The sequence below is a fragment of the Lichenostomus cassidix genome, chromosome 10 (assembly GCF_008360975.1).
Source record: "Lichenostomus cassidix isolate B80296 chromosome 10, HeHo_3.0, whole genome shotgun sequence".
NCBI lineage: Eukaryota > Metazoa > Chordata > Aves > Passeriformes > Meliphagidae > Lichenostomus > Lichenostomus cassidix.
In genome coordinates this window covers 20299201-20324023 of record NC_139491.1, presented here as the reverse complement: position 1 = coordinate 20324023, position 24823 = coordinate 20299201, and the positions used below count along the sequence as shown (strand labels likewise).

General features: G+C 43.6%; 1 protein-coding gene across 2 annotated transcripts; it reads right to left on the bottom strand.

The window, feature by feature from the left end:
* Positions 1 to 1346: 1346 nt before the first annotated feature.
* On the bottom strand, positions 1347 to 24331 carry LOC146432977 (uncharacterized). Of its 2 annotated transcripts, XM_085071199.1 has the most exons (7): positions 24071 to 24331; positions 21443 to 21762; positions 6814 to 6910; positions 3824 to 4108; positions 3112 to 3174; positions 2558 to 2672; positions 1347 to 2396 (listed from the first exon to the last, which is right to left on the bottom strand). In XM_085071199.1, the coding sequence occupies exons 1-7, from the start codon at positions 24141 to 24143 to the stop codon at positions 2318 to 2320; spliced, it is 1032 nt and encodes a 343-aa protein (XP_084927325.1). In that variant the 5' UTR covers positions 24144 to 24331; the 3' UTR covers positions 1347 to 2317. The 2 variants fall into 2 exon arrangements, 1 of the variants encoding a protein (XP_084927325.1); XR_014854381.1 differs by lacking the exons at positions 1347 to 2396; positions 2558 to 2672; positions 3112 to 3174; ... (1 more) ...; positions 6814 to 6910; positions 21443 to 21762 and adding an exon at positions 19192 to 19662.
* Between the last annotated feature and the right edge of the window lie 492 nt (positions 24332 to 24823).

The window sequence follows — 24823 nt, the reverse complement described above, 5'->3', positions numbered from 1 at the left end:
AGGAAGAACTTGTTCGCTGGGCAGTCACCAAGCACAGATTACTCAGAGATGGTGTGGAGTCTTCTTCGCTGAAAGTATTCCAGAACTGTCCAGACACAATCCCGTGCTATGTGCTTTGGAATGATCCTGCTTGAGTAGGTAGGTGGGGCCTGATGACCCACTGTGGCGCTTTCCAAGCTGACCAGTCCTGTGATTCTGTGAGTTTGCACTGGACCCACAGAAGCAAGAAGGAGCAATACCCTTGTGGAAGAGAGCCACAGGAAGAAGCTGCCTATTCAGTGAGGTACATAACATCTGTACCGTGCAAAGACCCTGCTCTCAAAGTTCTTGGGATTATATTGAAAACTCAGGGATGCTGCAGGACAGCTCTCTTCTTCTGCAGGTTCTACGTCGCATAGGCCAGTTTGGCCTGGGGCTGCCCCACTTGCAGGAGGATGTTATAGAGCTGCTCAGGACAGCACCATGCTTGGGGATGGAAGGTCACCAGGGTGCTGGTTACCATCTGCAGAGAAGATGCAGTAGAAGATGAGTGGTGTGAGAGCAGTCTGGTTTTGTCTGCTTAACTGGGACAGAAAGGAGGCTATCTCAAGGGACATTTGTTGTCAGCTTGCTCCACATGTCCGTATGGCTCTTGGGATGCCTAGGAAACAAAATCATGGCTACCATGGTTTTCCACACTAGGTATGTACTCCTGAGACCAAACCACAGAGCTGCAGGACCCCGAGACAGTGGCTTTGCCACAGAAAGTTACAATTTTTGAAGTGACAGTTTGAATGACTAAACTTGTCAAGATTAGTTAAATAGATTTCGCCATGCACCCTTCTGGGGGCCTTTTTGGGGTCAAAAGTATTTCAATCAGCATCTGAGAAATGTTGTGAGCCCTGCCCCTGGGAAGTGGTTAACACATTTTTAAAAAGAAGGGGGACTGTGTCTTGAATAGCATGATAGAGTTGGTGTGCTTGAACCACAAGCATCCTGTCAGCTAGCAGCTTTTGAGACAGAAGTGAATGTTGGGTTTTTGTGACTGCCAGCCAACGGCTTGGTGATCTACAGAACACCCCAGTGTTTCCTGTTGGCCCCTTCCTAGTACTGGGGAGCTGAAAATCAGCAGCCTGTTCTCTCACCTTTTCTCTTTAGACCCATCTCTCTTTTTGTTATGATTCACAATTTGGAGTCGGAGTAAGAATAATTTGAAGGGCCATGAGAAATTAAAATTCCTTTAAACCCAATAGGGCCAGAATTCACAGGTGTCCTGAAATCTTTTAAATATGCAAAGAAGTCTTCTTCTTTCCCTGTGGAAACTCAAGAGAGACAAATTTAATAAAAAGGAAATCTAGACTCCAATAATTAATTTTCTAGTTCTCAGCAGTCACTGAGTAGGACAGTGGAATTTCAAAGATTTTCATCCAAATTTCAGAAGAAAGGTCATAGTGCAAAGCAAACATAATGAAACTTATTTTTGGTCTATATTAGAAAATCTAAAATAGAGGTACCATATACTTCAAAAAAGAAAAAAAGAAGAAAAAATAGAAATGAAAACACTACTGTACACCTGTCTGAAGTGGATTCCTTCATATCCAAATGAAATCTAGTTACCTGCCCTAGAAAATTGCCACTGATTAAATCCTCTAAAAATTGAAATTTATACAGTTCTTCCCCTGTGCCTGTGTTCCCAAAGCAGAAAAGTATTACTTCTGTAGACAACAACATAATATGGCCAGAGATGGTATTTTTAAAACATACTAAGTATAAAGTTCACTTTCAACTTTTTAAAACTATTGAAGCAATTTGGATGCCTCAGTGCAGTAGGTATAAGAGTGGGAGAGCTAAGTATTCCAGCTTAACAGAGGGATGAGGGAAATAAGAAATAACAGAAATTGTTCCATTAATTATTCGAAGTTAGGCAAATGTTCAGTGTCTAAAAAGGATTCCAGATGGTGTTGACTGAAGAGCACCTTGGTGAAGTAAAGAGATTCACAGATCTGCAGAAAGTGGGGAATTTGTTGATTCTTCAGGTGTTTACTGGTAGCGGGGATTACACATATTGTTATCCTGATGTGTGTTCTTTCCTGCACTTATTCAGCCCATTGCTGCCTCACGCAGTACCTGAAAGAACAAACAATGTTTCTTTTAAATTCTTATTCACATCTAAATGCAATGGTGCTGAGTTTCTGTTAATCGGGAATAGAGAGGGCAAATATATTTTGGTCATTTGGCTACTTAATCTTTGTAATTTTCCCTCCTCCATTTCCTGCCTCTTTTTTCACTTTTGTTGGCTTTTGGGATTCTCCTTTTATATTCTTGCTGATTTGGACATTTATCCAGACTTTGTGCTTTGCCACTTGAAACAACCAGCAGGTTTCCAATAGAATGTGAGATGCTCTGGATTAGCCTGATTTGGGGATGCGGTGCAATTTGGGGGTTACATTAACTTATCCAGTAGAAACAGGAACAACTGAACTGATATCCCTCCTTGTGGGATTACACAAAGATGCAAAGGGTCACTGATTTTGCCTCTTGTGTTTCCAGGGACTGAATGATGTATTTCCCACCTCAGAAGAGTAACAGCTTGATAGTCATGAGTGCATTGAAGGTGATGCTTTTTGCCAGCAGGACTCTGAAACCCAAAACAGCCATAAACAGCATATTCATTTTCTCCATTGCGATATTTGCTTTAAGAAGAAGAAAAAAAGGAGGAAAGAAAGTGTCATCTTGATATTATCACCATGCAGCCCCAGTCATCCCCCAAAAAGAATGAAAATCCACACATCATAGCTGGATGAGGAAAGCAGGAACTAATGAAAATAGGAGAGTGGAATTTATAAAGTTCAGGGATCAGCAGAGGATTGATTTTACATTGCTGTTTTATCTCATGCAAATTTGTCAGGGTATTTGTTAGCCTGAAAGAGCAAGTTACTTCACAATAAATACTTCCAATTTGGTTATTTCTGCACCAGAGAAAGCAACTGTTCACGTTTTGGTACTGTGCCCACAAAAAGTGCATCCTATGGCTTAATAAGTATCTCCAATTCAGACATTTCTCTACAGTGCATATTCATGCATTGTAATTGAATCCCCAACAGTACACTGATATTCTTTTGGGCAACTAACCTTTTTTAGAAGCATCTATAATGTCACAAATATTAACTGTTTTGAATTCTTCAGTTTTTGCTTCTGTTGAATGAAAAACAGAGACTATGTGTTGTATCCGAACTATACACAACAAGAATTACACAAAACATGCCTATAGCTTTTTCTGCAGCAGTTGTTAAGCAGTAATGGAGAATCAGATGGCAGGTCATTAATTAATGACTAATTTGAAGTGACTAATTTGAAGTGAAAAATTAGCTTTTTGCCTGTAATTGCAGACCCGCTCCCCCCCACCCCGCCCCAGGATTGTGGAGTTTTACTTTTGAAGAAAAATAGCAATTTAAAAAGTGATCAAAAAGTAACCAAAATATCTGGGGGAAAATCACATGTCCTTTTTTCATTTTATGTTTTCAAAGAAGTTATTTTGAATTTTCTTCTAGTAGGTATGTGAATCCTTCAACTCTTTTATATTAAATAAAGATAAACTCACCAATAATAGAGGATTGTTTTTCTTCTTTTTTTTGGGACTGAGGAGTTTTAGGTTAGTTTGTTTTTTTCTTGAATTAAGGTCACATATGCTAGGTGTTTTTGAATCTTTTGTCTTCACCTAATTCAGTGCCTAAATATGTTTCTGTCTGCACTTATTTTCCTTGCTGGATTATCAAAGGGCAGAAGAAAATTGTGGAAGATGCATCTCCCAGAATCATAGGGCATTTAGACCACAACACTGTACCTGGCAGAATTATGCTGGCTTTACCCTTGCTTCCCTTGTGCGTAGCCTTGCAGGTCACCTCTGCACCTTCCTCCACACCAACAACCTTCATGGTACTGTACACCCCCTCAGATGTGACAAGAGGTGCCTTCAGGTCATACAAAACATCACTCTTGGGCACATCAAGGCTGACATTCTTAGGATAGAAAGTCCTTGCCAAACAAGCCACGCTCATTTTTTTGTCATGTTGTTTAGGTTCCTTTGATACGAGCACAATGAGTTCTGGGGCAGACTCTTCTTGACTCTCTGAAAAAGAAGCATTGTTTTGTGATGACTATTTCTCTGCATATTTTTCTGAGAACTAAACAATCTATATTTCAGATATGGTCCAGCCACATCTGCCCCCTGACAGCTGAGTGTCTTTCTACGTCTATTTCTCTCTCCTGTTTACCATATAAACATGTAAACCACAGATCAAAGAGAGAAAGGGAGTATAAGGGTGGGATTTTCATTGCAGCTTTTAATCCCTTGGGCTCCTAAGCTTGTTTTTACTAGACCTTATATACATACATACATATAGATAGATTGAGATATAGATAAATATATGAATGCCTTTAACTAATGGATCTTGAAATGAGGAAGGGAAATTTTAATAATACAATGTAAATTCTCATATTAATTTTTAATTCAAAACAATATAGATGTGAAAAAGACTATTTACTTCAAGAATGTCCTTATATGATTGTACCATGATACATATTAACAGTTTTTGGGTTTTTTTAATTACCCAAAAATCCTTTACCTTATATGGCTAAAAGGCTTAACCATAGCACACAGGAAGAGAAGACAATTTGTTGCTCCATTCTACAATTCTGTTCCAATGAATGGAATTATGTGAAGATACAAGGTAATGTTTCTAAAATTTAATATGGGGTTAAACCTTTTATTAACAAGTGTTCTGTTCCAGGAGGTTATCTTTCCAAATTCCATTCTTTGAAAGCTTCTATAATATTTCTGTGTGGACCTTGACCCAGGCATATAAGCCTCTCTTGACAAGAGAACAATATTATGTGAATTCTGGAGAAGTTTCCAAGTTATGAAACCATCATGCTGAGCCATCCTAAAGGATAACACTAGGGTGTCTAATAGAGGAGTTCAGTGCCATTCCAAACAAACCATTTATTCTGTCTTCTGTGTGTCTGTCCCTTCCAAAAGAAACCTCTTGTAGATCTTTAAGGTATCTTTACAGTGAGAAGGTTGGTGAGGAAGGAGCAGTTACATTTTTATTGCACATAAAAACCAGTTATTAGACTTGCATAAAAAATCATACTTCTATTTCCTTCTAATTTTACAAAATATGGAATTGGCTACACATTCCCCACTCTTATAAATCTTGGCTTCCTCCAATGAAAAGTATGCAGGGAATGAATGGGGTAATCCCTTAGCTATTCTCTTACTGAATTGTCAGGAGGAGATGTCTCAAAAATTGTGTAGTGATTAAAGGAAGTATTGTGTCTTTTGTGTTCGAAGATTCTCAGGAGGCATAGCTGCTGCAGTGTTCTTAAGGTCCTTTGTAATTTTGATCCTCTTTGTATTCCCTACTCCCAGAGGAAATGAAGCTGCATTCATCTATCCCAGTACAGGCATGTAAGATTCCTTAAATTTCAAAGGTAGCTGTGATTTAGGGTAAAATAGAAATTATTAATGTAAAAGAACTAGAAGCTGGATAATAGTAATAATAATATTTTGAACTGATTTAGAGAGCCAGAGATTGGATAATGATTTACTAAGATATGCCTGCTGGAATCCATTTATTATTCACGTAATGAATTTGTGCCTACCTGGTATCAGGGAGGATGGAGAGAAGAGAGCCAAATAATTGTGAGAAAACCACCAAGTGTAACCGAGCATCCCACCCTTGGACCCCAGAACTGGTACAAGTTGGTTCTCAGGCTTGGACTTGGACCAAGAAACAAGGGAGCATGCGCAAGGGAACAGGGTGAACAGTTCATTGTGAGGAATACTCCGTCATCAATCATTTGGGACCCCTGCCCACAATTAATCTGAGACACTGCGCTTGTGCCAGCATATTTAAATGAACTTTGAACTCATTATAATACGAAGCAGGGATAGATAATGAATATGTATAGGGGCTTTGTCTAACTTTATGCATATGTAATCTGTAACCTAATATAAACCAAGTGAAGTGCTTCTGAGGGTGTGAGGAGTTTTGGAGGGGCTACCCCAGCTGGAATAAACACATACCTACTTCATAACTATCTGAGTTGTGGAGTCATTCCGTGCTTCAGCTGGATAGTTGTATGGGGCTTTCAGATGTTAATTAGCATCTAGAAGAGTCACATGCCTGCCTGGGGAGCATGTATTCAAGGGGTTGTGGGCAACTGAATGTTTTAGGACAACAAAAATCAACACAACAAACTCACCTGTTGCCCAAACTTTCACACTTTCACACAAAATCTGGGGAAAATGGCCCATCCTTACAAAGATTGTATTCCAGAAAAATTCTAAATGTTAATGGCTTGCTCACATTTCAAGAAGTTGCTGCAAAAAAACCCTAATATACCTTGTCTTTCCATGAGAACTACTTTCTACTGAAACACTTTACAGTTTGTTTCTAACTTCCCACACCACTTACTGTTACAAAAAAAGAAAGCAAGCACCTTCTTATACCCCACATTGAAGCTGAGCTTAAGACTTCATCCGCACTGGGCATCAATAACAAAATTTAGCACAGTGGCTGTGAGAGAATCTCTGAAGTAATGCTAGTGTATTTGTGCTAGGAAACTAGCTCTGCTAGGAGACTATCTTTGTTGGTCCTGAAACCTTTTAAAACTAAATATGAGCTGAACTCAAACATCTGGCTGGAGAATGCATGTTCAAGAGATCTGAGGCAAGAGAAGTATCTCATTATGTTGTCACATCACACAGTCCCTTTGCTGCCTCACCACAAACTTCAGAAATACATTATTAGTAAGACAAGTGGAACTTACTTGGCTCAACTGAAAGAGTGGCTCCAGTTCCAAATACGAGCTTGTCTGTTGCCACGCTGTTTGCACATAGTAAAATAAACCCACCTTCCTCACCATACTCTAAAGATGCGTAACACCAGAGAATAAATTGCCAGTTTGTCCAAAGGGTCTACACATGGACTGCTGTGAGTTGCTCCAAAGTAACAAAAAATCACGAGGACAGAAAACATTACTTTGTTGTGATTTTAAACAACTTAATCCCGGCCAAAGCTTTTGAAACCTTTTTCTTTTCTAGTATTTCAATAAGCAGTATACTCCAAAATAAGTACTCCTAGGTATTCTGTAGCTCTCTTCTTCAATACATTTTCTTTTCCCATTCCTCCTCAAAATGTACTGGTTCTTTGACAGTCTCAGGTTTTTGAATGAGACCTCACTTTGTCTGTGTCACTGTGCTACTCCAAGTTCTCAACACAGTGATATACTTAGTTACAAAAAGTGCTGCTTCCTTCCCTTTTCCTGTACAACATTTCATGTGAGACATGGAGTCATATGCCATATATACCAAGTAAGAAATCACATAGACTTTAAAATAAGGACCTGAAGCTGGGAAAAAAAAAAGAAAAAAAAGAAAAAAGAAAAAAAAAGAAGGAATTTAAATCTGCTCAGGAACTGTAAGTTTATGATGAAAAGGTTGCCCTGCGAAAGCTCAAATTTTAGTCTAATGAAAAAAAACACAGTCTGAGTATTATTCTACAGTAATTAGCACAACTCTTCAGAGCTACAGATGTTATTTTCTGATGTTGGTTTTTTTTTCTATGCTCTGCTTTTTGTTGCTCAGAAAGAAAAGGAATACACTCAATCTGGGTCTTTGAGTCGTCACCTTTCTTGATGGGACAGTGCTGAGGGTCATCTTCTGGCTCAGTGTGTTGGTTTGAAAACAAACTGTTGCAAAACCATGAATAAAAACTTTAGTAGTAGTCATGCTAAGGCTTGGAGGGATCAGTAGGCCTGAGTGTAAACACTGTTGTGTAGCGAAGTTGCCAGTAGCGATCAAAAGGATCAATAGAGCATACTGATGAGGGTAGAAAGACTTGTCTAAGGAATGTAGCTATAGAACAGTTTGTTTATTTAAGTAATCTGCTAAGTGAAGTGTGTGACTTATCTAATAGGGTGTAGTAGATTAATGATGATAAAGAATGTTCAGTTAATGAAAAACAAAGTCACAATGTAATCATAAATCAGGTAGATGTGTCTAGAAATCAAATTCGTTAAGATGAAGCAATTTGGAAAGAAAACATATATATACTCAGTGATTTTGTAGCAGGTTGGGGCTCTGACTTTGGACATTAGTCCTCAGGTCCCCAGGGCCCTCAATAAAGCACCGCATAAAATAACTTCGGTTGTTTTGTGTTTCCTCGGTTCGGGCAACAAAACCAGTGGGAGATCACAAGTCAAGATTGAAATTAAAAATAAGTGAAATAATACAAGGAAAAGCACTGACAAAGTCAGATACAACCTAACACCCTGTTAGGGTGGTAGTAGCAGTCCAACTGAAGTAGTCCAGTTGAAGCGGTGATCCTGTGAAGGTCTAGTCTCCAGCTGAAGATCCAGTGGTAGCTCTGGTCCTCTGGGAACCCAGTAGACAGGGCTAGCTCAGGCAGTTCCAAGGCCAGGTTATATCCAGGTGGGAACACCTGGCTCCTCCCTCCTGGGCAGAGCATCCCACAATGGGATGAGATAAGTCCATGAGTCACACGGTGGGTCCCTGATGGCCCATTGCCTGTCATGCAGGGTGGGTCATTAGCAGCTGGTAACAGCTAACGGATGGCCCATTGCCTGTCATCCGGAGTGGGTCATTAGCAGGTGATAGCAGCTAACGGCCCACAGCTGGTGGTAATAGAATACTTAACTACATCTATATTGCAACCTAGGACACTCAGGAAGTCTTTATCATGTTTTTGGTATTTTTACAAGTGAAAAATAAATTGTTCTTTATTAGCTAGAGAAATGTTTTTCCATAGGAGGAGTTATTAAACAAAGATTTTGTCCTGGATGGTGCAAAACGGATTGATCAAATCCTGTATGAAAGGCAAGTTCTGCATCCTTAGTGCCACCTGAAACTGAAGAGTTGTGTGGAGCATAACATGCAAGCAAAGATAGATTTTGTTTGAGTACATCCTTCATGTGTAGGCTGGACAGCAAAGCAGCTGCCACTTCAATAAAAGCAGGGAAGCTGTGGTGGTGAGATCCTGCCTGACTGTTATTTAAGAGGCTCTAAAACATAGCAAGGATGCAAACACAGCCACAATACATGCAAAATACCTTTAACTGAAACATGAATCATTTAGTATTTACAGTAGGATAAGTGTATGAGTACCACTTCCCCCACCCTAGGCAGTGTTCAAATGCAGCAATCCTAGGAAATGGACATGCCATGGTTCTGTTATCCTGAGGTAGCAAGTCAAAGCTAACATGTTAGCAGCTTTATAGGGAAAAAAAGACCTACTAACAGATGGTGTACCAAGGTAATATGACTTAATATCAATCTCTAACTGCTGTCAAGGTGGAGAAGGGCAGGAAGGAAGAGAAATTTATTAGCATCCTGAAAAAAAATTACTTGTATCAGGAGACTGTAAGGCAATCTTGAGCTAGCATAGGATTGATCTACTCAAGTGGAAGGTCAGCAAGGGGAAAGGGTACAAAACTGCTGGTCTGATCCTCTGTTAAAGTAGTGTGTTGCAAGTTGGCTGTGAGAGTTAAACATACACCAAAAAGGAGGTGGGAGAACACCTCGAGCTACTGACCAGGGCATAAAGAGGCCACCATGGAAAAGGTCCCAGAGTGGATGAGCCCTGCTCTCTTCCCTGAAGTTATTAGTTGCCTGCCTGACTCCAGGAAAGACCTAAGGCCTGCTTAGAGTTAGCAGCAATGGAGATTCTGCAGATCCCACCTCCCCGAGCAATCTATAGCCCATGAAGGTGTTTAAGAACGAATGCATGAACTTAGATTTGTTATGATAGTAAGGCATGTTGGTATTGTCAGAAACTCACAATGTTCCTTGCAATAGTCCCTAAGGATATAAAGAATGGAAAGAAACTGCAATTGTTGTGGGCAAAGAAAAGATCACAACCTGGGCCATGGAGAAAAACATTGATCATGCAGCTCAAGAGAGGATTAATGCATGATTTCCTGAGTCAGTGAGTTGAAGGAGAAACAGATCTGGAAAAGGCAGGAAGGGTGGGAGAATTTTAGCACTAGATTGAGATCATGGATAGAGGGGCATTGTTTGCTGTGAGCTGAGAGGAAGATAGAGGGGCCCATTTCAGTGATGATGCTCACTGATAGAGTGCAGAGCTGGTCAGGAAAAAACAGATGTGCCAAGTGGAGTTAAAATCTTCTACCCTAGCTCCCAGGCCCTGCATTTGAGGGAGTCATCTGAATGTTGTGAAGAGGGTCATGCACCAAGTGCAATTGACTCAGCTATTTTTTGTGTCTTGGGAAGTGACAAATTTCTTTAGAACCACTTGTTTCACTGAAATAAAACATAGATGGAAACTTCCAAACTGTCAAAAGTAAAAATAATGAATCTGCAGAATTTCATTTGATAATTATAGGTTCAAAATAAAATTATCTGGAACTGAACATCTGTATCTGAGTGCCAGAAAAACTGGCATGGCATATAGTCCCATAGCTTGAATCCCAGTTGGCACCAGATGTGTTCTTCAGGATGCAGCTGTCTGTGGGAAAACGATGTTGTGAGGAAGAGAAGAGTGTTGCAGCTTAAGGCTTTTTCAGAAGTCAGTTTGTGCAAGGTGGTTCAGTCCCCTTTAACCACTGTGGCACCTAGTCCACACAGTGATGAACAGTCATACAAAAATATCTTTTCATTTCAGTATCAGGTGACACCTCTTCTTTGATGTCTTTTGAATGCTGCATTTTTCTTCCTCAGCCCTTTTGTTTCTGGAAAATCAAACCACACAGCAATTGCTGTTATTAAAAATATTAAAAATATTACTATTAAAAATAATAAAAATATTATTAAAAATAGCAGTGCCAGCATCACCTTTATGGTAGATTGAGGTAATAACACAAGTCTTACTGAAACATTGCCCATACTTGGTGACATTGAATATGGGTCAATTTGGATTGTAACAGCCCTTTTAACTCAAAATACTTGATTCCAGATGTATTTTACATGCACTTCTAGAGATTGAAGGGAGGATATTTTTTTAAGAATGTCAAGAACTTGACACATTAACTGTCAGATTATTTCCACAGAATCATAGAATCGCAGAATATGCTGAGTGGGAAGGCATTCACAAGGATCATCCAGTCCAGCTCCTGACCCTGCACAGGACACCCCAACAATCCCACCCTGTCCAGAGAGTTTTGTCCAAACATTTCTGGAGCTCCGGCAGCCTTGGAGTTCTGACCATTCCCTGGGAAGCTGTTCTAGTGCCTGATAACCGTCTGGGGGAAAAGTCTTTTCCTAATATCCAACCTAAACCTTCCCTGACACAGCAGGCCAGTTGTTGCCTGGAAAAAGAGAACAACCCCCACCTCACTACAACCACCCTTCAAGAAGTTGTGAAGAGTGATAAGGTCACCTCTGAGTCTCCTTTTCTCCAGGCTAAACAACCCCAGTTCCCTCAGATGTTCCTCATAGGGCTTGTGTTCCAAGCCCCTCACCAGCCTTGTTGCCCTCCTCTGGACGCACTCAAGTGTGTCAATGTCCTTCCTGAATTGAGGGGCCCAGAACTGGACACAGCACTGGAGGTGCAGCCTCACCAGTGCCGAATATAGGGGAAGAATGACTTCCCTGGTCCTGCTGGCCACACTATTTCTGATACAGGCCAGGATGCCATTGGCCTTTTTGGCCACCTGGGCACACTGCTGGCTCATGTTGAGTCGGCAGTTGACCAGTACCCCCAAGTCTCTTTCTGCCTGAGCACTGTCCAGCCACTCTGTCTCCAGCCTGTAGCATTGCAGGGGGTTATTGTGGCCAAAATGCAGGACTTGGCACTTGGACTTATTAAACTTCATCTTATTGGACTCTGCCCATCAATCCAACCGTTCCAGGTCTCTCTGCAGAGCCCTCCTACCTTCCAACAGATCGACACATGCTCCCAGCTAGGTGTCATCTGCAAATTTACTAATGAAAGATTCAATACCCTCATCCATGTCATCAATAAAAATATTAAACAGAACTGGTCCCGACACAGACCCCTGAGGGACACCACTGGTGACTCTGGATGCAGCACCATTCACCACCACTCTCTGGGCCCGGCCATCCAGCCGGTTCTTAACCCAGCAAAGAGTGCACCTTTCCAAGCCGTGGGCTGCCAGTTTTTCCAGGAGTATGCTGTGGGAAACAGTGTCAAAGGTTTTGCTGAGGTCTAAACAGACAACATCTACAGCCTTTCCTGCATCCACCAGGTGGGTTACCTGGTCATAAAAGGAGACCAGGTTGGTCAAACATGACCTACCCCTTCTAAACCCATGCTGGCTGGGTCTAATCCCCTGTCCATCCTGTAGGTGCTGTGTAATATCACTCAATATAAACTGCTCCATAACCTTCCCTGGTACCGAGGTCAGGCTAACCGGCCTGTAATTACCAGGATCCTCCTTCTTACCCTTTTTATAAATGGGCATCACATTGGCCAGCTTCCAGTCATCTGGAACCTCCCCAGTGAGCCAGGCCTGTTGGTAAATTTGATGAAGTGCTTGCAGCTCATGTGCCAGCTCCTCATCTTTGGGATGGTTCATGCCAGGTCCCATAGATTTATGAATGTCCAAGCAGCTCAGCAGTTCCCTGACTGCCTCGTCTTGGATAACAGGAGGACCATCCTTCTTCTTGACTACTACTATCTACCAACCCAGGAGGACAGTTGTCCTGAACACCATGTGTCTTTCCAATAAAGACCGAGGCAAAGAAGTCATTAAGCATTTCTGCCCTCTTCTCATCTGCAGTTACTAAATTCCCTTCCACATCCAATAGACAACAAAGGTTGGTCTTGCCCTTCCTTTTGTCATTAATATATTTGTAAAAATATTTTTTATTGTCCTTTACAAAAGTTGCCAAATTGAGTTCAAACTGAGCTTTGGCCTTCCTAATCTTCTTCCTACATGCCCTAGCAGCCTCCTTAAATACTTCCTGAGAGACCTGACCCTCCTTCCAAAGATGATATATCCTCTTTTTCTTCCTAAGTTCCTTCAAGACCTCGTCCATCCAGGATGGACGTTTGCCTCGCCAACTCATCTTTCGTCGCACTGGAACAGTCTGCTCCTGTGCCCTCAGGATCTCTTTTTTGAACTATGCCCACCCTTTCTGTAGTCCTTTGTTTTTAAGGGCTGCTTCCGAAGGAACTCTCTGAATAAGTCTCCTAAATAGGTTAAAGTCTGCCCTCCTGAAGTAAAAGTTTTATTGATGTTCACCCTCATTTCACCAATTATTGAAAACTCTATAATTCCATGGTCACTATGCCCCAGTTGTCCTCCAACCACCACATCTCCCACCAGCCCGTCTCTATTTGTAAACAACAAATCTAGTGTAGCCCCACCCCTGGTGGGCTCACTCACCAGCTGCAACAGAAAATTGTCCTCCACCCACTCCAAGAACTTCTTGTACTGCCTCTTTTCTGCTGTATTAAGTTCCCAGAAGATGTCTGGTAGGTTAAAGTCACCTACAAGAACAAGGGCTGGTGACCCTGAAACATTCTCTAGTTGCTTATAGAATAAGTTGTCCACTTCCTCATCCTGGTTGGGTGGTCTATAACAGACTCCCAGTAGGATGTCAGCTTTGTTGGCCTTCCCCTTAATCCTTACCCATAGGCATTCAACTTCATCATCATTAATTTCAATGCCCATGGCATCAAAAACCTCCCTAATGTAAAGGGCCACCCCTCCACCTCTTCTCCCTTTTCTGTCTCTTCTGAAGAGCTTGTAGCCATCCAGTGCAGTGCTCCAGCTATGCGAGTCATACCACCATGTTTCCGTGATGGCAACTACGTCATAGCTTTGCTGTTGTACCATGGCTTCCAGCTCCCCTTGTTTGTTACCCATGCTGCGTGCATTAGTATACATGCACTTCATCTGGGCTACTGATTTCACCCCTAACTCAGGCTTACCATCCTTGGGCCTGTTTCCAGAGAGCTCAGCTGTATCCCCTTCCCCCTTTGAACCTAGTTTAAAGCCCTTTCTATGAGTTCAGCCAGTTCACGAGCTAAAAACCTTCCGCCCTTAACAGAGAGATGGAGCCCATCTGGTTCTAGCAGACCAGTATGTTTGTTAATTATGAAGAGTTATGTCACAAGTCCAGTCTATAAATGGGCAGCTACTTACCAAGTAAGAACATAACCAAAACTCTTTGGGGTGAGAGACTTTGAAACTTTCTCCCGCTCATGGACAAATGCTACAAGGTTGATAGGGCATATGGACAAATGCTTCAAGGCTGCCAGGAAATGTGGACAAATGCTACAAGGTTGACAGGCATCTGAGAACAAGGGAGGAAGAAGAATCAATAAATAGAAAAGATGTAAATCCATCAAAAAAGCCTTAAACTCTTCAGAGAACAAATGTTTCTACACTGAAGCAGCTATGGACACCTACGAAAAGCATTTCTGTTTCTTTGTTAACATACAGCTTTCATAAATACATTTATACTAAAGAAATTAATTAATTTCACACATGAAGGTAAGTCAGAAGGAGGCAGGAGTCCTCAGCCACTCACTCATAGGAGAAGAGACCTGGAGCAATCAGAAGAAGCTAGGTCATTCTGGAGAGGCACAGAATATGCATTTCACTACAGCCTCAGAATTACCCAGGATAGCTTTAATCTGTGTCACAAATTTTCACTTTTTAACCTCTATCTCCCTCTTCTGCTCTTTATTGCAAAATCTTCCTGTTCTCTGATTTGTGACTGCTTCAAAGCAGCGATGGAAAGGCTGAGTCAATTTCTTTTTTCTACACCAGGATTTACTGAATGTGGGCAAAGGAATGTTTAGGAAGAGGCACCATCAGATGCCAGTGGCAAAAAAGACTGGGTTCTAGACTTTTTTCAGGGGCAGAAGTTTCATTCAGGAAGGATGTGACGTCCAAGTCTTAGTGCAATAGATAAATGGATGGATTCACACTAGATCATAGCACAGTCACCTTTTCAAAGCACAGGTATGTGAGACACTCAAGTATTTTGTTTATTGTTGTGTATTTTTTTTCAGTATCTTGCTTTATTCCCCCATTTCAGAAGTCCATAAATCCATAATAAAGCTCACTTTCCCAACCAAAACAGAGCAGTCCATAACTCTATTGTTTTGATATAATCCTCCCCATGTCAGTAGGAGTGGCACAGAAGTGTCTACAAGGTGATACAGCATACATCCACAGGGAGATCTTAGCCGTGCTTTGCCAGAAGAGACAGTGACTTGGCTTGGGTGACAGGGCAGAGTTTAAAAAATTATTTTAACAGATCCACCTAGAGCTCTGAATGTGCCTCAAGAATTTGACAGATCCAATGCCAAACACAGACATCACTCTGTATGGGCAAACCAAATTTGCTGTGATTGACTGAGAGATCTGATTAACTTCTCCTTGGGGGCAGACACTTGCATCAGTGTCTGGTAAAATGCATCTGAAAAGACAAAGGCAGGCATGAAGACTGAGGATAGAGTTCGATCTCTTCCAACAGGCAGTAGTTCAGGTTGGTGATGAAGCCAAGTACACTGTAGTTCCAGTTTTACTTTGAAAAGGAAAGGTCTGCAAATTCTTATAAAACACAGATTTGCAAACACTGGCACTTTCTTGCATTGCACTCCCAGCTAGGCACCAAAGCCTGGAAAGCTGCAGACAGAGTCAGTGGCAACAGCACAGTCTGTAAATCTCTCTACATGACCAGTGGAATGTTACCTATTTGTTATCTAACCACTGTGAACACAGACTGAGCAAAAATGGAATTAATTAGATTAAACCAGTAACCTAATACTAATCTAAATGGTCAAAACAGAACACAGAATCTACTTATCCCTGAATCCACCTCATGAGTGCATTCAAATCATCATCGGGATTCTCCACTTGGAATGCAGTTATACTGGACACCACTGTAAATTGGGAGAGGATTGGCTAGAGAGCAACCATGCAGAAAGGGTTTGACGGGTGCTGGTTGACAGCAGGTTTAACGTGAGCTGGCACATTGCCCTGACAGACAGAGGGATAAACCCTTTCTGGGGTGTATGTAACACAGTGGAACCAGATGGACAAAAGATATGATCATCCCATGGTACTTAGCGTTGGTATTGCCTGACCTTGAGTATTGCATGAAGTTCTGGGCTCCACATTTAAAAAAGGATGCTAACATGCCTGAACGTGTCCAGAGCAACAAAGCTACTGAAAGGGCTGGAAGGCATGTCCTTCTCATAAGGAGCACCTGAGAACTCTGTGTTTGTCTTGTTTGGAGAACAGTAGAAGGAGGGGTGACCTAATTTCTCTCTACAGTTTCCTGAGGAGGGTATTGGAGAGGAAGTGCTAAGCTCTTCTCCCAGGGATCCAGTGATAGGACATGTGGGAAGGGCTCAAAGCTGCTTGATGTGAGATTCAGACTTGAGAATAGGAAATATTGCTTTACTTGAAGGGTGGTCAAACACTGGTACAGGATCCCTAGAGAGGAGGTGGATACCCCAAGTCTGTTAGTGATGAAGAAGCACTTGGACAATGCCCCTAACAACATGCTTTAACTTCTGATCAACCCTGAAGTGGTCAGACAGTTGGACTCCATGATAACTGTGGATCCTTTCCAACTGAACTATCCTATCCTATCCTGTCCTGTCCTGTCCTGTCCTGTCCCGTCCCGTCCCGTCCCATCCCATCCCATCCCATCCCATCCCATCCCATCCCGTCCTGTCCTACTGAGGTGCGGACTGACTCCACAACTCAAAAACTTATGAAGTAGGTATGCTTTTTATTCCAGCTAGGGTGGATGGGGGGTAGCCCCTCCAAAGGCATGCACACCGTCAGCAGCACTTCACTAGGTTTATATTAGGTTACAGGTTACATATGCATGAAGTTACACAATGCTCCTATACATATTCATTACTTATCCTTGCTTTGTATTATAATGAGTTCAAAGTTCATTTAAATATGCTCGTGCAAGAACAGTGTCGTGAATTAATTGTGAGCGAGGGGCCCAAAGATAAATGAGGGACAAAGTTAGTGGTCTTCCTCAGGATAAACTCTTCACCTTATCTCCTTGTGCATGCTCCCTTGGTTCTTGGTCCAAGTCCAAACCTTAAAACTAACTTGAACCAGTTCTGATGTCCGAAAGCAGGATGTTCAGTCACACTCAGTAATTTTGATCAATAGTGCCACATTCTTCTTTGCATCCTCCCCTTCTGCTTGGCAAGGACAAAAACTGTTAAGCAAGCGATGTATTGTTTTAGCAAATAGCTTCTAGTAAATCATTATCCAACTTCTGGCCTCCTAAATTAGTTCCAAATTATTAATATTCAGCTTCTAACCCCCCTAAATTAGTAAATTCTAACCCCCCTAATTCACTATCCTATCCTATAATGTTAAGAAACATGGGAACTAGTACCAGGGTGCCTTGAAAACAAAAAGAGGATGAAAAGTCAGTGACTTATTGGATAACAGGAAGAGGATTTGGGTATGAATACACTTTATTACAAAGTGTTCTAAGAGGGTTGCGAGAATATGCAAGAGATGTGTTAAGGGAAGAGAAAAATGTGGAAGAAAGGAGGGATTAAGGTGGTTCAGGGAGAGACAAATGTGGGGAAGCAGGGAAAGGAACCAGTTTTGTGCACTGGAGGCTGGTCAGTTCATTTGTTCGGCTATGTCCTGCGTGTGATCTCCATATTCTGTCGTTTACTATTTCTTAAAATCCACTTCTAGCTATATTCATCAGTGATGGAACTCTCTATTCTGTACGCATTTGTGTGTATGAAGATCTAAGTGCCAGGAACTGGAAAAGATTATGAATCATAAATCCCTGGGCCATGGTGGTGCCAGCTATTGGAGGGGAAGCCATAAGCCATAAGAAGCCCTGTGTCCGGGGTACCAGCAGCTGCAGAGACTGGAGTAAGTGCATATTATGTGTGTGTATGTCACTGTGTGCAGTCAGCACTGAGTGTCAAGCCAGACCAGTCAGCACTGAGTGTCAAGCCAGACCAGTCAGTGAGGAGGATAAGAGGCCTGGGAGCCCTGAGTCTGGGCCAAGCACTGGAGAAATGAGGGAATCTGAGATTAGGCTACTGAAAGCAGAGGGCAGGAGGTTCAAACAGAATACCTGAGTACAGACCAGAGGTAAGACAAGCTGGCAAAGAGGCCCTTTCGAGTGTGAGGGAATTGGGAGACTGGGGATACAGGGTCAGCTACAGCACAAACTGGATGTCTGAGGCCTGTAACTGGAAAGGGGGCAAAGGAGTTTGTGTGTCTGTGGGTGAGTGGGGTGCTGTTACAAACTGGTTTAAACCCAGGAGAGCAAAGGAAACTAAGTCTGTGCGAATAAAATTGATTGAATCCAGAAAGGTTTGAAATATATCAAAAAAATATGACTAAAACCAAATGAGGTTAGATGTTGGCACCAAAAAACTTGATATATTTTATTTAATAGTAAAAGAGGCAAAGAGAAAGAAAGAAAAAAGAAATAGAAAAAGAAGTGTGCATAGGGAGCTGGGAGGACAGGGAGAGAGTGGCAGGAGTTAGGTAGAAATATTTCACCCTTCTGGGGGTCCCAGTGACATCCTGTTCTCCTCCAATTGGTCTTCTGAGTGGTAAGGGTCCCCCACTGTCGCCGCGGTGACAAACAGTGTAGAATCCAGTGGATTAATATACATTTTGTGAAGGTGGGAATGTCCATGTGCCTCCTGAAGGGGTTGGGTTTTGCCACTGTCCCTTGCAACACTGTGAATCTGTTGCATCATGTTGCAGTGCTCTGGTGCAGGCTCTGGGGACCCCTTTGGGGAGGTCTTTGATGAGCCATGACACCCCCTCAACTGTGCTTCATGTGTATTAGCTTTTCCCAGGGTGAAGGGGCCCCTGCAGCTGGGCTCCTCTGCACAGGGAAGGATGGGCATTCCCTGCCTCAGACCAGAGGCTTTTTCCACTACACACCCAAAGCCTCACTCCCCCCCACCCTTTGGTGTCAGGGTCTGTTCGAGCTGATAGCCCTGGGGCTATGGTTTCCACTCCGAAGGTGTTAAGCATGTGAATGTAATCTTCTCCCCAGACCTGAGTTGAGTCACTTTATCTTCATCAACAGGCAGTGAGCAGTGTAGGTCAGGGCCCCATTCAGGGTTTTGGTGGTTTTCTCTGCAGCTTTTGAACAGTTTTGCTGTAATAGGCGGTGCTAGTTTGAAAGCAAACCAGGGGAAAAATTAACCCCACACAAATATGTTGCAAGAGATTCCAAGTCAGAACTACAATTTAATAGGAAAATTAAAATAAAAGCAATAATACAGAAACACTGGCTTAAACTGACATAGTCAGAATATGACATGACACCCTGTTGGTCAGGGTGGTGGGAGCAGTATGGTTAAATGATGGCTACGGTCCTGTTGGAGTGATGGATGTGGTTGTGTTGAAGCAGCGATCCTGTAGAAAAGACTGGTCTGTCTCTGGAGGTTCAGTGGTGGTTCTCCAGCTCTTGTCCTCTGGAAATCCAGTGGTAGTGCCTCGTAGTGTTCCAAGCCTCAGCTTATATACTGGGAGAAATGTTTGGTTCGTCCCCTGGGGTGGAGCATCTCACAATAGGATGATGTAATTTTATGAGTCATTCTGGGAGACCTTGATGGCCCATTAGTGGAGATAGCCTCCCCGGAGGAGGGTGCTATCAGGGCTGAGTCATGGAGAAGAGCACTGCCCCACCTGTTTTAACAGATTATGAAGATGGTAATAGAATACATACTTTTGGTTACACCTTCCATGTAACCCAAGACATAGGCAGAAGTCCTTCTTGAAGATGTTTAAGCCATAAATTGTAACATTTCAGTCTCCAACAGGTGCATAGGTCTGGGAAATGAGACCGTGGACTTCAGAGGAGTGTGAAGTGAGACCGTGGGCTTCAGAAGTACATAGACCTCAGTGCCTGGGTCAGTTACTGTGGGTCTTCACAGTGTGTACACGTGAATATATGCATGTATGTGTTTTCAATTAACTGCCTTTCATCCTGACCAGGCAGAGAGGGAAAATGTATTAGGCTGTTTGTGCTGTTCTTATTTGCATGAGTGCTGTGTTCTCTGTGTTTCTTGGTCTGTGTGGCCAGCAGCACACAGTGACCATGCCTGTGGGCAATACACACTTAGCCTCACTGTACGCCTAAACTGGAAACTGTAAAAAACAGCTTAGAATCATAGAATCAGATAATGGTTGAGGTTGAAAGGGATTTCTGGGAGCCACTGGGTCCAACCCCCCTGCTCAAGCAGTGTCAGTAGAGACAGTTGCCAAGGACCATGTCCAGTATCTTGAAAGAGGGAGATTCCACAAGCTCTCTGGGCAACCTGAGCCAGGGCTGGGTTGCTGTCATAGTAAAAAAAAATGTTTTCTTAAGTGCAGCAGGAACCCCCTGTGTTTCCATTTGTGCCTATTGCCTCTTGTCCTGTCATTAGACACCACATGAAGGAGCCTGGCTCTGTCCTTTGTATTTACACTCTCCCTTCAGGTATTTATATATTGGTAAGTTCCCCCCATCTTCAGTTCCTTCTCTTCCCCAGGTCCAACATGTGATAAAGCAGTCATCCATCCTCCCCATGCTCAGAGCTGTGTGGGTACAAATCCTCAAAAGGTACAATGCCCTTCTTTTCAGGAGATTGCTGGACAGGCAGCTGTGGCAGATCTGGGCTGCACAGAGAAGGAGCTATGTGCTCTCCCACAGCTCTCACACTGGCTCAAACAGCATCCCTGCCTAGAGAGATGCCCTAGGATGGTCCCTCTGTCCCTGTTCTCTGCAACTGAAGGAGCACCACAGTAGCTGTGAAAAAGAGGTGGTGATGGTGGGGAAGTCTGTGAATGAAAGTGAAGTGTCTGTGTTATCTGAGGAATTGGGGATTGATCTGCCCATGGGACTTACTCATGTTTTGCATTCGTTCGCCGGCTATGGTGCTAATGAGAGACGCAGGGACCTCAGGCAGGGGCAAAGGAGACTGTTTATTGGAAAACATCTGGTCTTTTTAGGCAGTTAACTGGTTATCAGTTTACATAATTTTAAGGCACAACAAGCCCAAATCAACCAACCACCAAACACCACAAGGTGGATGTGTGAATGTCACGCAGCAGTCTTTCAGGTTCTCACACAGCAATCTCTCAGGTTCTCGTGTCCCTCTATTCCAGATGAATCGTTCTCCCATAGTTCCCTTCTACTTAGCGTAAGTGACAGGCTGAAGCCTTGTTACAAGGCCTTTTCATTTACAAAGCTTTACCTTTGGTAATACTCATGCATGAAATTTTATTTGTAACTTCTGTTACAAAGGCCGAATTCTACTGCAGATTCAGTAACTGATGGATAAATAAGGAGTTACAACATCTATCAATCCCAGATCTCACTGATATCTCTCAGAGCAAGTTCAAGCAACTGTCATTTTGAGAAAGGACCCTGTCACCACCACAGTGCTCCCCCTTTTTGTGCTTCCTCTCCCTGCTTTGGCCTTACTGTGTGCTGCCTAGCACAAAAATAGGTGGCTGTGTCCAAGGCTGTAAGGGCATGCAGCTGCAGGGAGACCTTGCTTTTGATTTTATCTGCAGAGAAGGTGACTCGGTCTTGGAAGTCTGGGGCATAGCCTGTGTTATTCCCAAAAGGATAGATCCAGCCTACAAATTGCAGCTGTCCTCCTGGGGTCTGACGGACACAATTCCAGTCATATCGAGGGCTATCCAGAGGTGTTCCCATTACAGTACAAGTGAGTGAGAATGAGCCGGAGACCTGCCCCTCCTTGGGACCAGATGCCACCATCTTTATCGGGGAAAGGGTAGCTGGAAAGAAATAGAGCAGGTGTGAGATTTGAACGTCTCTGAGAAAGCTCATGGGTTTAATAGTCCATCCTGGGGTTGTAGGTACACAAACCCAGAACAAAGAACTGCTTAGGCAAGAGACTTACAAGAACTTGTGTAATTCCGGGTTAAGATGCCGTATCTTTAAATATGAATCCAGAGGCTTAGCAGAAGGAGAGCATAGAGTCCCCAGCTCTTCCCAGTCCTTTCACCAGCTATGTTTGAACACACATTCCCAAGCAGAGGTTGCAGAGAACAGGCTGGGCATGGACATGCAGGGAATTGGTTTGTCAGTTCCATATGAGCATCAGAGGGACAAGAAACCTTTTAACCTTCTCTTGGGGCTTTTAAACCTTCCCAAGCCTGCCCCTAGAAAATAAGAAGACTGCTCAGAATGAGACTGTGCAGCTCCTTTATTGGCTTTGTCTAAGCATGTTTTCTCCTTAGTCCATGCTCAGAAACATCTCTGAAAATTTCCTTCATCTGCATTACACCAGCATTCCGCTCCACCTGGGGAGGGATGATGGATTCACCTTATGTAGTGACATTTAGAGTTGGGTGGTTGTGTGCCAAAGTAGGCAGGGGCAGCCTAAGCCTTCTCAGTCCCAATATCTCTACCCTTCCTTCATGGCTCTCACCTTCCAGCAATGCTGTGCAGGACAAGGTCAAGAGCCAAGAACCCATCTTCTTTGGGATCATGTCCTTCTGTTTTGGGGCCGGAAGAAGAGAAAATAAGCCCCAGAGAGACACAGAGAGGAGCAGAACCCAGGTCTTGCCTCTCCCTTCTGTGAGTCAAGAATTGAGCAGACAGAGCCTGTGACCCTTTTGGTCCTCCTCTTACCATCAGTGCTCATCTGCACCCTTTGTGAGACCATGACTCCCTTCAGGAGTACAGGTCAGAGCTTGGACCCTCCTGGGCTCCACTAGGCTCTTCCAGCCCTGGCTCAGATGAAAGAGAGGCATCCCCTGCTCTAATCCCTCTTTCCCAGCAGCATCCCTCCTCTTCTTCCCCTTGGGACCACAGGAATCTCTAGCTCTCTTTCCACTGGTGCTTCACTCTTCTTATATAGGGGATCTAAGTGCCCTGGGGTGGAGAAGGAAGGACTGGAGGCAGAGTGCAGGCAGAAGTTCACTGCATGTGGTAGTCCTGGGGTGAGCAGGGATCCAGGGAAGATTTCACTTAGTCTCTGTCTGGCTCCTGCAAGCTGTCCTAAGCTATCACATACTGGAGTGCTGTGGGTCCTGAGGATGCAGGATGCACAAAACTAGAGGTGTGCTTTGGGAGCTGCTCCTAGGGGTGGTGGCTTGTGTGTCAACAGCAGCCCCAAACTGCAATAAGGAAGAACTGTGGCTGATGTAGGAGACAAACCTGGCAATCCCCACACAAAATCCGTTGATACAAGTGAAACCCAAAGGTCAGAGGCCTGGCAGGAAAGGTGCACTGAGCCCTTGGGTGTTATCAGCCCCTCTGCACCTGCCACACCTAAGGGCTCACATCTGTCATTGCACGTGGCCACAGTCACAGAAAGAGAGGATGTGTGCAAGGTGCCCAAAGGCCCCACTAACACTTTCACATGTTGTATCACTCAATCAGGATTACTCCCCACCACCACAGGCAGCCCATTCAGCAGAGGCAGGGTGTTTGGGAGGGGGAAAGGAGAAAGCTGTGGAGATACAGCCTGCTCCTCTCCCTTTTAAAGAGGAGCTCCAAAGCTGTTTCCGTTCCGCCACACAACCTTTCTCTCTCCATGGGCTTGGTAGCCCAACATGGCCCTGATAACCCACCACGGCCCTGTGCTCTTGAGACCCCTCTTGGAACCTGCCTTACCTCTTGCAGTTGCTGCCAAGGAGAGACATGACAGCATCAGAAACATCTCCTGCTCCTGCTTCTTCTCCTCCATCTACAGCTGGAGCCAGCCCTGAGACAGCCTGTCTCTCTCCACTCCCCATCCCCATCAGGTCAGTGCATGCTCTGGGGGTCTGGAAAGATAGGTTAAGCTACCATGGCAGGGCAGAGCTCAGATCTGTCTAGGTCACAAAGAGCCAGCCTGGACTCCCATCCCTTTCTAGCCCCAGGGCTGGTGGACATCATTTCTATGTGCAGCAGTGGGGAACTGCAGGGCTATTATCAGACATCCATCCTTCTATCAGTCCTCCAACCTCCACACATCCTATGGAAGGGCAGGAAAGGACAAAGTATTTTGGAAATTAAACAGGTTCCAGTTAGGGGAGAGCACCAAAAACACCCCCCATGTCTGTGTCCTGTTCCCAGAAAAGGGAGAGCTCTCACCTTTAAGAGCTGAAGAAAGAGAGATGACCAGCATCCAGAGGAGCATTGCAGGTTTCTCCAGAGGAATTTGCATGGTACACCAAGAAGTAGGAAATTAAAACTGTGGGGTGGGAAAGGCTCAGAACTTCCTCTCTTTGAGTCAGCAGAGAAATGTCTTATCCTTCTAGCACTGAAGGCTCAGGATTCCTTGCAATTCCAAGCAGATTTGTAACCTTTTCTGAGCAAACCTTTTATAGTTGCAGGTACTTCATACAGGGGGGAGTTGGCTACATGCATCGCTGCTGCCCTGGGTGGGGGAAGAAACCACATTTCCTTTTTTGTACTGCTCAGCCTGTACCAGAAACACAGGGACCTCTCTTGTCTCCCCAGGGCCCCCTACCCCCATCCACATTATCTCTGAACCTCCAAGCAGATGCTGTGACCATGGAGATGACAGTGGTTGTGTGGGTGACTGGGAGGGGACACCCACGGCAATGCAGAGAAGATCTTCTCCCATGGAATGATATCTTCTTTCCCTCAACATAGCCCAGAAGTGTTGCTGCACCCTCAAGCAAGCTACCAGATTTGGGCAGGAAGCAAATCTGGCTCCTGTATGTCCATATAGCTGTGAAGTGTGGCTAAAACAGAAACAGCACAGGCAGTCTCCCTGTTCCTCTGTGGCGTTCCTTCCATCTGGGAGGACCATATACCCTGGGCAAAATGTGCCATGGGGCTGTAGGAGAATCGTACACCCTCCATATATTGTGGGTGTGC